The sequence below is a fragment of the Chanodichthys erythropterus genome, chromosome 22 (assembly GCF_024489055.1).
Source record: "Chanodichthys erythropterus isolate Z2021 chromosome 22, ASM2448905v1, whole genome shotgun sequence".
NCBI lineage: Eukaryota > Metazoa > Chordata > Actinopteri > Cypriniformes > Xenocyprididae > Chanodichthys > Chanodichthys erythropterus.
Window position 1 is genome coordinate 35,130,791 of NC_090242.1, and position 16,007 is coordinate 35,146,797.

The window sequence follows — 16,007 nt, forward strand, 5'->3', positions numbered from 1 at the left end:
GAACAGCACCAGCAGTAACAAGTACTACATGTTTTTCATTCATTTTTCCGGCGTTCATACTGGTTACGGAGCCTAGTGTGCCGTTATTTCAGAGCGGTAGAACTTTGTGACCAGAACAATCTCCAAACTGGTCTGGACTTTAAGTCAACTTTACAGTCAAAAGTTTTATTCTGTGGTTAGATGTGGATTCATTACAGTCTCTATATTGTTTTACAGTATAATTTGTTGTACTGTATGTTATTTATTTCCTAATTAATTTATTTATTCTGTGAGATTGCATGAAGGATTTTTTTTATTTATTTATTTGATATTTTATTTCTTTATTAACATTATTATCATATTTTGTATTATTTTTTTATTTATTTATTCTGTGAGACTGCATGTAAGATGTGGATTATTTCTGATTTTATTTTCATTATTACCATTTAAGTTTATATTGAGTTATATATATATATTTTTTTATTTATATATTTATATTTATTTATTTTTTATATTTGCGATTTTATTTCTTTATTAACATTATGTGTTTATTTATTCTGTGAGATTGCATGAAGGATTTTCTTTTATTTTCTTTTATTTATTATTATTATTATTATTATTTTAGTTTATATTATTAGTTATATTTGATTTGTTTATTCTTGCTGTTTTATTACTTTATTAACATTATTATTGTAGTTTATTTTTTAATTCAGTGAGACTGCATGTAAGATGTTTTTTTATTTTTTACTTTATATTCTTTATTATTATTATTGTTATTATTATAGTTTATATTTATATATTTACTCTGTGAGACTGCATGTAGGATGTGGATTATTTTAGATTTACATTATTATTATAGTTTAAATAATGCATTTTATAGCATTATTTATTTATTGCTTATTTTCCTCTTGGTGTATGTTTGTGTTATGAATGTTCTGGCTGCTGTGCAATGAGTCCAAAGCGAATTTCCATTCACAGGACGATGAACTCAATGCATGGCGAATGACTTCTGTTGAGGTTTCTAAATCTCTCAGAGACTTGTATCATTATCCACCTGCGTTTCCTGATGTGAGGACAGACAGAAACAGCCGGCATGGTGATGTACAGCACACTATCGGAAGTGTTCGGGGGCTCTGGGCAGATCCTGAACACTATCCTGCAGTTCCTCAGAGAGGAGGGAGAAACTAACAGGTTTTTATCTGACACACTGTGATATGACCTCATCTGGGATGAGCTTCTCAATTAAACATGAGTGGAAGTGTGAGATTCCCCCAGTGTCTGGAGATGTGTTTGCGCTGTATTCATATCTCACTTATTCTTTCAATTGTTTGTGTGTTTGTGTTTGTAGGTTAACATTCACGCAGCCGAATCAACAGAGAGGATCAGACCCGAATAACAATGAGGATCAGCTCATCATATTTTAATTTCTTCTCTAGATCGGCAGAGAGATCAACACGAGAACTTTCCAGATCGGCACAGGCGATCAGCTCAACTAAGGACAATTTCTTAGACCAACAGAGAGGGTCTATTGCTTTGGCTGACATCAGCAAGAAAACAGCAATCAGATAACTGAGCTCTGGAATGCTGGGTAATTTTTTTTTATTTACAGTTTCAGCTCCCTGAACTCAACCTCTGAGTCTTTAGATCAAATCAAAGTCATATATTCTTAATACTCCTAAGGCCTGTTCACATCAGGAACGATAACTTATTAACTAAAACCCATTTACTAAACTCCACACCACAACCACACTGAAAAAATAACGTGTAGGATTTATTTGATAAAATCCTCGCAACAATTTGCACATTTTAAGTAAATTTTACTGCTACTGCTCAGTACAACTTTATTATCAAGTAAAATTTACTTACTATTGAACTTAACATTCATAAAGAAATTAAGTAAACATTACTTAATTATATTTAATTTCACATATACAGTAGAATTAAGTAAAATCTACTCAACAAAGTTAAGTAAACTTAACAAAATAAATTTTTACTCATATAACATTGAATTAAACCATGCTTTTAAAGTGTATGCTTTATTTAGAAACATCTAAGTAAATAATACAATAGATATCGTGTAGACACCATATCTGCTTAATAGAAGTGATGCGGCACTCACCCGAATTCATTACTTGGAACACAATACACAATGACGGTAACATTTCATGATCATTTTTGAGTGTGAATGTGTTATTTTGAGTAGAAATTGAACTCCAAATGTTATAAAATCGCAGGTTACTAAACCTAACAACAAAAGCAATGATAAAACAGTTTAAATACAGCTGTAAAACGGCAAAAAAAAAAAAAAAAAAAAAAAAAAAATCAACCTTTTTAATTATTCATGCCCCAGTGCATGATGGGAACACCAGTATCAGAAAAGTTGAGTACACAGAAATTACATTTGTATTTCTGTAGTATTTTACCACAGAATCATTTTTATCAGTGTAGGATGCACCACTTTTTCTAGAAAAATTACGATACCGATACTTTAATTTTTGGTACTTGCTGATACTGATTACTGATACTTATATTTTCATTACATTTATTTATTTATTTTTTTCAGGAAATCAAAAGAATATGAATCATATTAGTTATTCCGGTATTGGTACATCCCTAATAATAACTATACAGATAAAGACTCAGAGGACCGAAATCACTTTTTTAGAGCTTTTTTTACCAATTGAAATACAAATTAGCCACCAAAATGGTTATGAATTGCCATGAACAAGTACGATACCGATACTTTCATTTTTGGTACTTACCGATACTGCTTACCGATACTTGCATTTTCATTGCATTTGTAGTTAAAAAAAAATATTGGATAGGGAAATCAAAAGAATATAAATCATATTAGTTATTCCAGTATCAGTATCGGTACATTGCTAATCATAACTATACGGATAACGACACATATCATTGAAATCACTTTTTTTTTTTTTTTTTACAAATTGAAATTGTATGAATTCATACGAATTAGACACCAAAACGGTTATGAATTGCCATTAACATGTACGATACGATACTTTCATTTTTGGTACTTACGGATACTGATTACCAATACTAGTATCTTCATTGCATTTGTAATTAAAAAATATTGGATAGGGAAATCAAAAGAATATAAATCATATTATACCACTATCGGTATCGGTACATCCCTAATCATAACTATACCAATAACGACACAGAGGACAGATATCATTAAAATCACTTTTTTTAGAACTTTTTTTTTTTTTTTTTTTTTACAAATTTTAGTTGTAGGAATTTGTACAAATGATCCACCAAAACGGTTATGAATTGCCATGAGATTGTGTTGAGAGTGGATCTTTTGACCTCAGAAAATCTGCTCTTGTGTCATTGCAACTTGGATTTGATCCTGCAACCTCTTATTTTGCACCCTATAGTAACTAGTATGCTACCAATCCTCACCACGATAAATATATGACAGTTAGGTGCATTTGCTCTGTCATGCCGGAGAGGAGCTCATGTTAACCAGGATAGTTAATAAGAAACCAGAGAATTAGATTACAGAATCAGGAAAGACACTCCCTTAAACGCAGGTTTATCAGCGTCACTGACACACGTCTCGCTTCTTAACAAACATAACTTGAGTTATTATCTGTAGAGTCTCGGTGTCTGTCTGATGCTGATACACAGGTTAAGTGCCAAGGATAGAGAGGAAGGAGAATGTTTAAGGATTAATCACTCTGTGAGGAATAAGTTCTGTCCCAAATGATTCACTATACCCTATCAGCCATGTAGTGTATGAATTTTATAAGGTTATTTTGTCATTCAGCAGTGGAGTCTGATCACCCCTGCCCCTCTGCTAGAAAATTAAAGCTGCGACAGTTGAGTGCACTAATAAATCTTTGACAATTATGATCAAAGCGAACATTTAGATCTGCGTTCTGATCCAAAGAGAGCCGTTGTCATGTATAGATATGAAACAGCTGAGTGAGGTCATATGAATTTGTACAAATTAGCCGTACGAACTGTCTCAAAATTCTCCAAGAAGTTACAGAGTCCTTTTATGAGTTTGCGCTCAAGTCCAGGTGCCTGCTCTTCAGTCCCTTCCATTCAGAGAATTCACTCTAGAACTCACTCCAGATAACAGCCAAGAGTCCGCTCCAGAATGCTTTCCAGTGTCCGCTTCAGCCCCAGAGCTCAGCCCAGAGAGCACTGCACTGTCCATCACGGCTGTTGCGTTGTGTGTCTGGGCCACACACACCTCGGCTCCAGCCCATGAGTCTGCTCCAGAGTCCGTTCCAGAGTCTGCTCCATCCCATGAGTCCGCTTCAGAGTCTGCTCCAGAGTCCGCTCTAGCCCATGAGCCCACTCCAGAGTCCGTTCCAGAGTCTGCTCTAGCCCATGAGCCCTCTCCAGAGTCCGTTCCAGAGTCTGCTCCAGCCCATGAGTCCTCTTCAGAGTCTGCTCCATCCCATGAGCACATTCCAGAGTCCGCTCCAGAGTCTGCTTCTGCCCATGTGCCCACTTCAGCATCTGCTCCAGCCCCTGAGCGCATGCCAGAGTCCGCTCCAGAGTCCTCTTCAGCCCATGAGCCCGCTCCAGAGTCTGCACCAGCCCATGAGTCCGCTTCAGCTCATGAGCCCGCTCTAGAGTCCGATTTAGTCCATGAGCCTGCTCCAGAGTCTTTTCCAGAGTCTGCTCCAGCCCATGAGCCCACTCCAGAGTCTGTTCCAGGGTCTGCTCCAGCCCATGAGTTTGCTCCAGCTCCTAAGCCCACTCCAGAGGACTCTCCAGCCCATGAGCCCACTCCAGAGTCTGTTCCAGGGTCTGCTCCAGCCCATGAGTTTGCTCCAGCTCCTAAGCCCACTCCAGAGTCCTCTTCAGCCCATGAGCCCGCTCCAGAGTCTGCACCAGCCCATGAGTCCGCTTCAGCTCATGAGCCCGCTCTAGAGTCCGATTTAGTCCATGAGCCTGCTCCAGAGTCTTTTCCAGAGTCTGCTCCAGCCCATGAGCCCACTCCAGAGTCTGTTCCAGGGTCTGCTCCAGCCCATGAGTTTGCTCCAGCTCCTAAGCCCACTCCAGAGGACTCTCCAGCCCATGAGCCCACTCCAGAGTCTGTTCCAGGGTCTGCTCCAGCCCATGAGTTTGCTCCAGCTCCTAAGCCCACTCCAGAGTCCTCTTCAGCCCATGAGCCCGCTCCAGAGTCTGCACCAGCCCATGAGTCCGCTTCAGCTCATGAGCCCGCTCTAGAGTCCGATTTAGTCCATGAGCCTGCTCCAGAGTCTGCTCCAGCCCATGAGCCCACTCCAGAGTCTGTTCCAGGGTCTGCTCCAGCCCATGAGTTTGCTCCAGCTCCTAAGCCCACTCCAGAGGACTCTCCAGCCCATGAGCCCACTCCAGAGTCCACTCCAGAATCCGCTCCAGCCCAGGAGTCCGCTTCAGAGTCTGCTCCAGAGTCAACTCTAGCCCATGAGCCCACTTCAGAGTCTGTTCCAGAGTCTGCTCCAGCCCATGAGCCCGCTCCAGGGTCCGTTCCAGAGTCTGCTCCAGCCCTTGAGCCCGCTCCAGAGTAAACTCCAGCCCATGAGCCCACTCCAGAGTCCGTTCCAGAGTCTGCTCCAGCCCATGAGCCCACTCCAGAGTCCGTTCCAGAGTCTGCTCCAGCCCATGAATCTGCTCCAGCTCCTGAGCCCACTCCAGAAGACTCTCCAGCCCATAAGCCCACTCTAGAGTCCGTTCCAGAGTCCACTCCAGCCCATGAGCCCGCTCCAGAGTCTGCTCCGGCTCCTGAACCCACTCCAGAGGACTCTCCAGCCCATGTGCCCACTCCAGTGTCCGCTCCAGCGTCCAATCCAGCCCATGAGTCCACTCCAGCTCATGAGCCCTCTCCAGAGTCCGGTCAGGTTCACAACGCATAGGGGGCTGTATGTCTCCGGCCATAGTGGCTGGGACAAGTTCCCGAGTCAAGGCCACGGAGGCCGATCCTCCCTGGCTCTGTGAACTACAGGCACCCCCCTGGTCCCTTATACAGTCGGTACTGTTCTGGAGGCTACCTAGCCTGCCCTCATCACCCTGGTCACCTGCCTATCACCTGCCACACCTCCAGGACACGCCCCCTCCCTCCCCAGTTTGACTTTTTTGGCGCAAGGTTGAGTCTTCCGGGAAGGGGGAGTGACATCAGTCTGATCACCCCTGCCCCTCTGCTAGAAAATTAAAGCTGCGACAGTTGAGTGCACTAATAAATCTTTGACAATTATGATCAAAGCGAACATTTAGATCTGCGTTCTGATCCAAAGAGAGCCGTTGTCATGTATAGATATGAAACAGCTGAGTGAGGTCATATGAATTTGTACAAATTAGCCGTACGAACTGTCTCAAAATTCCTCCAAGAAGTTACAGAGTCCTTTTATGAGTTTGCGCTCAAGTCCAGGTGCCTGCTCTTCAGTCCCTTCCATTCAGAGAATTCACTCTAGAACTCACTCCAGATAACAGCCAAGAGTCCGCTCCAGAATGCTTTCCAGTGTCCGCTTCAGCCCCAGAGCTCAGCCCAGAGAGCACTGCACTGTCCATCACGGCTGTTGCGTTGTGTGTCTGGGCCACACACACCTCGGCTCCAGCCCATGAGTCTGCTCCATAGTCCGTTCCAGAGTCTGCTCCATCCCATGAGTCCGCTTCAGAGTCTGCTCCAGAGTCCGCTCTAGCCCATGAGCCCACTCCAGAGTCCGTTCCAGAGTCTGCTCTAGCCCATGAGCCCTCTCCAGAGTCCGTTCCAGAGTCTGCTCCAGCCCATGAGTCCTCTTCAGAGTCTGCTCCATCCCATGAGCACATTCCAGAGTCCGCTCCAGAGTCTGCTTCTGCCCATGTGCCCACTTCAGCATCTGCTCCAGCCCCTGAGCGCATGCCAGAGTCCACTCCAGAGTCCTCTTCAGCCCATGAGCCCGCTCCAGAGTCTGCACCAGCCCATGAGTCCGCTTCAGCTCATGAGCCCGCTCTAGAGTCCGATTTAGTCCATGAGCCTGCTCCAGAGTCTTTTCCAGAGTCTGCTCCAGCCCATGAGCCCACTCCAGAGCCTGTTCCAGGGTCTGCTCCAGCCCATGAGTTTGCTCCAGCTCCTAAGCCCACTCCAGAGGACTCTCCAGCCCATGAGCCCACTCCAGAGTCTGTTCCAGGGTCTGCTCCAGCCCATGAGTTTGCTCCAGCTCCTAAGCCCACTCCAGAGTCCTCTTCAGCCCATGAGCCCGCTCCAGAGTCTGCACCAGCCCATGAGTCCGCTTCAGCTCATGAGCCCGCTCTAGAGTCCGATTTAGTCCATGAGCCTGCTCCAGAGTCTGCTCCAGCCCATGAGCCCACTCCAGAGTCTGTTCCAGGGTCTGCTCCAGCCCATGAGTTTGCTCCAGCTCCTAAGCCCACTCCAGAGGACTCTCCAGCCCATGAGCCCACTCCAGAGTCCACTCCAGAATCCGCTCCAGCCCAGGAGTCCGCTTCAGAGTCTGCTCCAGAGTCAACTCTAGCCCATGAGCCCACTTCAGAGTCTGTTCCAGAGTCTGCTCCAGCCCATGAGCCCGCTCCAGGGTCCGTTCCAGAGTCTGCTCCAGCCCTTGAGCCCGCTCCAGAGTAAACTCCAGCCCATGAGCCCACTCCAGAATCCGTTCCAGAGTCTGCTCCAGCCCATGAGCCCGCTCCAGAGTCCACTTCAGCCCATGAGCCCACTCCAGAGTCCGTTCCAGAGTCTGCTCCAGCCCATGAGCCCACTCCAGAGTCCGTTCCAGAGTCTGCTCCAGCCCATGAATCTGCTCCAGCTCCTGAGCCCACTCCAGAAGACTCTCCAGCCCATAAGCCCACTCTAGAGTCCGTTCCAGAGTCCACTCCAGCCCATGAGCCCGCTCCAGAGTCTGCTCCGGCTCCTGAACCCACTCCAGAGGACTCTCCAGCCCATGTGCCCACTCCAGTGTCTGCTCCAGCGTCCAATCCAGCCCATGAGTCCACTCCAGCTCATGAGCCCTCTCCAGAGTCCGGTCAGGTTCACAACGCATAGGGGGCTGTATGTCTCCGGCCATAGTGGCTGGGACAAGTTCCCGAGTCAAGGCCACGGAGGCCGATCCTCCCTGGCTCTGTGAACTACAGGCACCCCCCTGGTCCCTTATACAGTCGGTACTGTTCTGGAGGCTACCTAGCCTGCCCTCATCACCCTGGTCACCTGCCTATCACCTGCCACACCTCCAGGACACGCCCCCTCCCTCCCCAGTTTGACTTTTTTGGCGCAAGGTTGAGTCTTCCGGGAAGGGGGAGTGACATCAGGGTTATGTTCTGTTTTTGTTTCAGTTGTGTTCATTTTCTGACTGATCGTTCTGATTGAAGTGTTTCATTGCTTCAACTAATTCACCTGTCCCTCATTTATTAACTCATCAGCTCCTTTGTTTGCCCTCATGTATTAAAGCCCCCAGTTTCAGTTTGTTCCTGGTCCTACAGTATATTGTTAATGTCTATGGGTAACGTGGTTGTGATTTTTCCTGTTTGTTGTGTTTAATATTAGATTATCTAGAGTATCTCCTTCATTGTGTGCTTCTTTACAGTCACCAACTGTGACACTTCCTGCATTAAAAATATAATTTGTTTCAAATGCATTTAGCAACACATATTAAGAGAGATCAGTGTTTTATGGGTGGAGATCGTCTCTGAATGAGGTCTTGACCTGTTAATCATGTTTCTCTGCTCAGACCGTGTTGTTTAATTTATATTTCAGCTGCTAATTGCTACGCAGAAGATTGCAATTGCTGCCTCTGACATCTACTGTCTACCTGTCAAATATTAGTCAGGAACAAATCAATATTTTATCATTTCTCCATATTACTCGGTGACAGGTCAAAAGCGTTACAGAAATGGTTCACCTTGATAAAAAGCTTCTTTTGTGTTTAGCAGAAGAAAGAAAGAAAGAAAGTCAGACAGTTTTCATTTTTGGGTGAATTATTCCTTTCAAAAGAGCTTGATGTTGTTTCCTTTGCGTTTACAGTCATTTACAGTATATGGCATTCCTGGATATTAATTACATCACCATAAACCGTATGAAGCGATCAGGATCTTAAATTCATCATTTGTTAGAGTGTTGAATGTTTCTACAGTGGCAGAATGCTGCTACAGACCATCATTATTCTCACATTATCTCAGTGTTATCTTAACGTTATCTTAATGTTGCCCACTGTTTATCTGTGGGCTAATCGTGTAAGTGCATGTTGCATCATTAAACTGATTTGCTTCTTGTGCTTGATGAATGAAACTACACAGAGAACAGAAAAAACTCAGATCATCAGATGTTAAATGTTTGACATTTGAGATTACTGAAATCTCTTCTGAAACTCTAGAGAAGACACAAGTGAGAGAAGCCAGAGAATTCTGTAAAAGTCTAATGCATTGTGATTTGTCTTTCCTACAGGCATTTTCTTATAAAGAAGTATTTGTGATTGTCATGAGAAGTAGATCATTTGTCCCGAGCTGATTTATGTGTGGAAGGGTTGATCATTTGCCTTCATATTTTCTTCTGTTGGCGTGTCTCTCTGTGTGTTTGTCAAAGGTCTGAATGTGGTGTCATTTTTTGCTGCCATTGTTTCAGAGCGTGTTTTAATGTTATCAGTGAAGTCCTTAAAATGAGGACAGCAGCAGATCTTATCGGTCTGGAGACTCTTACACACACAGATACACAGAAGCAACACAAGAATGTGATAAGACATAAAACACACAGAGCAGCTGAATGAATCATCTATTAGTGACTGTACACACACACACACACACAGATAATAACAGTCTTTGTCCGGCTGGATGTGTCTGTGTCATCAGAGGTTATAAAAGATCATCAGCACATCAGTTTTAACAAAACTAATATTTGTCCAGGAACATTTAAAGTTAATTTTAGAGAGTTGTGAGCTACTTTCACACTGCACTCATGTGCTCCATGTCATAAACTCATGTGGTTACTTTAGTAATTTCCCTCATTTTGGATTTTTTTTTTTTTTGTTTTTACATTTGCTTTAGAATACTATCCTTTGGATTTTGATGAGATGTTTCTCTTATGGCAGCAATGAAGCCCTAATTTATTCACCATAAATTATATTTATGACATCAAATGTCATAATCTCAAAATTGAGATAAAAAGTATTAATTATGACCAAAAGATGAAATTGACAAGTGAAGTACAACATAAAAAGTAATAATTATGAAATAAGTCAAAATTGACAAAATGCAATTGTCATAAAAATTAAACATTGAGATAAAAAGTATTATGGCCAAAAGATTAAATGATGACAAGTCAAGTATGACATTAAAAGAAAAATTATGAAATAAGTCAAAATTGACAAAAAAGTCAAAATTTAGATAAAAAAGCAATAATAATGACAAAAATTCAATTATGTAACAAGTCAAAATTGACAAAAAACATTTGTGACAAAAAGTTGATAAAAATTATGACAAAATGGTGAAGTTATGGCTTAAGTCTAGGTATGGCATAAAAAGTCATAATTATGAAATAAAAAGTCGAAATTGACATAAAAAAATTACTGTATAGTCAAAATTGAGATAAAGTCTTAATTATGCCATAAAAGGATGAAATTGACATAAAAGTCATAATATATCGGCCGATAATCGGTATCTGCCGATAAAAGTTTCATTATCGGCCATTGTAAATCTTTGTTCACTGTTGAAGGGGTTTATGGGTAAAAAGATCCACTGTCAAAATCCGGTCTGTGCATCTTTTTTTTTTTTTTTTTTTTATCTGAGAAAATTGACAGTAATGTGTGTGTGTGAGTGCGTGTGTGTGTGTGCGTGTGTGTGTGTGTGAGTGCGTGTGTGTGTGTGTGTGTGTGTGTGTGTCACATGTCAGTGTGATGCATGAGTTCATGGCCAGCAGGTTAGATGAGCTTTTACACTGGAGAGAGACAGAGATCGTCTCACACTCGATGGTCGTTCTGTGTGGATCATGAATGTCAAACCTTAAATCTCAGCTACAGAAAACTACCGGTAGATCAACATCTGTTACAACATTCCATTAAAACATACTAATCTTCTACATAACTTTATTAAAAAAAAGTATATATATATATATGTGTGTGTGTGTGTGTGTGTGTGTGTGTGTGTGTGTGTGTGTGTGTGTGTGTGTATATATATATATATATATATGTGTGTGTGTGTGTGTGTGTGTGTGTATATATATATATATATATATATATGTGTGTGTGTGTGTGTGTGTGTGTGTGTTCAGTTATATTAATATTAAGTATATTATTATTTGTTATAATACCAGTCAAAACTTTATATTCATCAAAGAATCCTGAAAACAGTATGACAGTTTCCACAAATGTATGAAGCAGCACAACTGTTTTCAACACTGATAATAATCATAAATGTTTCTTGAGCATCAAATCATCATATCAGAATGATTTCTGAAGGATCATGTGACACTGAAGACTGGAGTAATGATGCTGAAAATTCAGCTTTGATCACAGGATATAAATTACACTTTACTATATATTCACATTTACATTGTAATAATATTTCACTATTTGTACTGCATTTTTGATCAAATAAATGCAGCCTTGTGAACAGAAGAGACTCAAACATTAAAAAATATTTTCAACCACAACCATGTTTATACACACACACCAGGTTAAACTGGACAAGACCTTAAAAATCTGATCATATGAGCAAGTAATACTGTACTTTTACTCCAGATTGTCAAACTGTTCAACTGAAGTCCATCACGGAGCCATTATCCCTCGCTCCGTCCACACTGTCATTTCTCTTCCTCTGACAGCAGCACAAAGCTGAGCTGAGATGGATGAGTCTTTAGTGAGTGTTTAGCCACTGTAAACTCTCTCACACACACTGTTTCTGTCCTGTGATGAATGAGCGCTGCTGTGATTGACGCTGGTCATCTTCTGCACGTGGAAATTAATTCCATGAAACTCCAATCAGATGAGTCTCTCTGGTCAGTCTGTTGCTTAGCAACCGTATCCTTCACTGGCCTGGCCATCACACACACACACAGGTCTCACACCCACTGACCTCTGAGCCATACATCAAAAACACAGAGGCAGTCTCCTCATATAATGTCCCCATTCATCTGATCCACGCTTTAGCCGTATAGTTCTGCTCATTTCCACCTCAACATCTCGCCTGCAGACTCGTGAACTTCCTCGCTCTTTTCTCTTTCCTACACTGACCACATAAACCATCAAATACACACACTTTCCTCATTCTTTACTGACAATAAACAGTTGTGGTGACTTATTATATTATATTATATTATTAAAGGAATAATCAACGACGGGCCATTGAATTATTAGAAAATAATGCACACCTAAGGTGGTAATGCAGTCGCGAAGTGGAGTGGACGTTACACCACCTTATACCGCTTATACTGTGGTTAACACACCTCAAGAAACTGTTCCGATGTTGTATTTCAAGTCAGTTTTTTTGTCCTTAAAACACTCAAATTTTTTATGCATCTCATTCCACACATGTCTTTTTAGAACTAGTTAATGGAGGCTTGAGACTTGATAACAGACTAATGCAGTTATTTATGCAGTTATTAGAGAGAGAGAGATATTAAAGGGATAGTTCACCCAAAAATGAAAATTTGATGTTTATCTGCTTACCCCCAGTGCATCCAAGATGTAGGTGACTTTTTTTCTTCAGTCGAACACAAATTATGATTTTTAACTGCAACCGCTGCTGTCTGTAAGTCAAATAATAGCAGTAGATGGGAACTTCATCTATAACAGTAAATAAAACTTGCTTAGACAAATCAAAATTAAACCCTGTGGCTCGTGACGACACATTAATGTCCTAAGACACGAAACGATCGGTTTGTGCGAGAAACCGAACATTATTTATATAATTTTTACCTCTAATACACCACTATGTCCAACTCCGTTCAGCTTCCTGTTAGTGAGGTCAAAAAACGCGTTGTGATGACGGAAGTGATGTCTCGCCCATATACTTCAATGAGCGCGAGACATCACTTCCGTTGTCAGAGCGCGATCAGACCTCACTAGCCGGAAGCTGAACGCGGTTGGACATAGTGGTGTATTAGAGGTAAAAAATTATATAAATACTGTTCGGTTTCTCGCACAAACCGATCGTTTCGTGTCTTAGGACATTAATGTGTCGTCACGAGCCGCAGGGTTTCATTTGGATTTGTCTGTGGAAGTTTTTTCGACTCTTATTGTTCAAGTTCCCAATCACTGCTATTATTTGACTGACAGATGGCAGCGGTTGCAGTTAAAAATCATAATTTGCATTCGACTGAAGAAAAAAAGTCCTCTACATCTTGGATGCACTGGGGGTAAGCAGATAAACCTCAAATTTTCATTTTTGGGTGAACTATCCCTAAGCGTGTGAATTACCTTGAGTCTGTGCGGCTCTCAACAGTGTTCGGCAGCAGCATCTCTATTAATTGTGAAACTGTAAGTTTATCTGCTTCAAGAACAGCACCGATATTTCCTTGCTGGTGAAAAATGTCATGTAGCTTTTAAGTTGCACTGACAACATGCTTCTGTGCGAGTGTGTGTCCATACTGGATGTGTGTGTGTTTGAGCGGGAGAGAGTATATGCTGTCTGTACATAATAAAACGTAATTTTATGGCAAAAAACAAGAAAATAATTTGTCGTTTTTATCATATTGTTTACTATATTTATTTGCTTGGTCAGTGTCGTTGTGGGTTTTGGTTCTTTTGCTGTTTTCAGCTGTAAGGACCTTTGAAATAACTGAAATCATTTGGTGAAGTGATCAAGACCTGCTAGAACTACTTTAGCCGTGCGTTTCCCTGAAAATAATTGCACACCTTAGAAAGTTGGTCAACCAATCAGATTCAAGCATTATATTATATTATATTATATTATATTATATTATATTATATTATATTATATTATATTATATTATATTATATTATATTATATTAAACGGATAGTTCCTGTCCTTGGTTCTGATTGGTCAATATGATTGTCTATGACCGCTTCACCCAACAGTTCTGTGTATCACCATGCAACATAGCAACTGTATATGTCGAAGAGTATTGTGAGAAAGAGATCGAGTGAGTGAGTTTATTACCTGCATTCAGATTTAGCATTTTCCTTCAGGTCAGTCCTATGTTCATAATAAAACATCTGTTTTCCGATGTTTTATCTTGTCCTTTTAACAGTTAAGGGGTTTTCCCGTGACTGACAGCACTAGTCAAAGCATTTGACAGTTGCGTCCTGTTCCGTGTTCACAACAATTCAGTCTTTTCAATATAAAAGTCTTCGCTACTGACTGACACACTCATAAAGACACTCTTTGCCGCCATCTAATGGCGTAATAATGTCATTTCTGTTGCTGTTCACGGTCAGGGACTATTTTTTCAGGCGGAAGGAAAGCTTTAGTTTACTTCATGAAAGTTGCATGATATTTATTTTGGGCTTTCATATTTGTATTGTGTGGCAACCGTTTTATAAAAGCAATAAGGTACTCGAGGCTAGTGCTGTATCATGAATAAGTCACGGCTGAAGGGGTTACTGTATTTCGTGACATCATGACTTATTCATGATACATGGATGGAGGAGGGTAATTAGCTCCTGAGAAATGCTGCTGATAATACTGAGGAGCTTATATATGGATGCTGTGATAGGCGTCGTATTCCTATAGGTTGATGTAAGTCACCTGGGAGTCAGCTGATGTGAGCTTGACTGACATGACCTGCCAGAACTGACGCTAACGCTGGATCTTTATATCTCACAAATCTGAGAAAAGAAGAAAAAATTGCGAGTTTATATCTCGAAATTGCGAGAAGAAATGTCAGAATTGTGAAAAAAAGTCACAATGACCTTAGTGCCAGAAACAAGCTTCTATAGAACAAGGTTAACTAAAACTAATACCATAAAAAACGCATTAAACTTATTTTATTTCAGTTAGTTGCCAATGCATTACTCATTTTCATTTAGTTTAACTTGATGTACTAAAATAACTAAAACTGAAATAAAACAATAAAAACTATATAGACATATTTAATATAAAATAATAATGTAAATGTTGGTGGTCTAGTGTTAATGTTGTGATGTCAATTTAACCTGTTCTTGATGACCATTAAAATGACCACTGTGCAATATTTTACAATATATGGCGCAAATATGTGACTTATATATGATTTATTATTGTTATGTGAGGGATTTAAAAAAATATGAATCATGTGTTTTGCATGTTTTGTCTGCCATATATCAGATTTCACATGAAGTCGTTCTCAACAGAAGACGTTTGTACCGTGTGGTAAGATACGGTTATCACGCAGTTATCTGACTTATGTTTGTTTTTGCAAATGTTCTTTATGTATGATATTTGATTTTGTGGCTGTGTTTTGCTCTTTCTGGATAATAACTCTCTCTTTCTGCTCCAGAAAGTCGTTTAGTTTAAACTCGACTGCAATCCATTTCATTTTGTGCTCCACTAAAACTGATCTTTAATTCTCCCTCCAGCTACTGCAATTGATGAGTTTTTCATAATTATTCCCTTTGCAGCTTTTTAACTTTTCATGAGAGAAGGAGCAATTTCGCAGCTTTTATTGTGTTCTGTAGAGAAGTGAGATATAAGATATTGATATTTGCGTGGTTTATGTCCTGCGCTGCCTCGAATGTTTGATATAAAAGTGCATTAGACATTCAGCGTGCTTACAAAAGGCCTGATTCATCACCCGTGTTCACTAATAGCTTTGTGTAGTTAAACTTTACAGATTTTAGTCTCTGTTTCTTTAGCAACAAAAGTTAACAAAAAGGTTTCAATGCATGCATTATTTAAAGTATTGAGAAAGCAAGAGAGATAGAAATGCTGTTACGGTGCTTGGTTTAAGTCCCTGTTAGCAGCTGCTGGTTGTGTCCGGATGCTTTGAGAGAAAACTATTGCAGGAGATTTTGATGTTTAGATTTCTAGTAATTTCCATAAATATCTCCAGTAATCACAAATGTCACTGTATTTTTATGACTCAGGTCATGGTTCAATTGTCATACTAGAAGGGAGAAGTTATTATGTAAGTTTATGCGACCATAAG

General features: G+C 40.7%; 1 protein-coding gene across 1 annotated transcript; it reads left to right on the forward strand.

The window, feature by feature from the left end:
- The first annotated feature begins 1,072 nt into the window (after nt 1-1,072).
- LOC137012326 (uncharacterized) lies at nt 1,073-5,302 on the forward strand. Its single transcript, XM_067375447.1, has 3 exons — nt 1,073-1,170; nt 4,058-5,254; nt 5,296-5,302. Exons 1-3 carry the CDS (start codon nt 1,073-1,075, stop codon nt 5,300-5,302), a joined length of 1,302 nt encoding a protein of 433 aa, XP_067231548.1.
- Nucleotides 5,303-16,007: the final 10,705 nt, after the last annotated feature.

What these genes read in the sequence shown, in the direction of transcription:
- LOC137012326 (XM_067375447.1), top strand. Translation starts at nt 1,073, where the DNA reads ATGGTGATGTACAGCACACTATCGGAAGTGTTCGGGGGCTCTGGGCAG. An exon ending in GAGGAGGGAGAAACTAACAG is followed by an intron (nt 1,171 to 4,057) that starts GTTTTTATCTGA and finishes CCTTCCATTCAG; the next exon opens with AGAATTCACTCTAGAACTCA.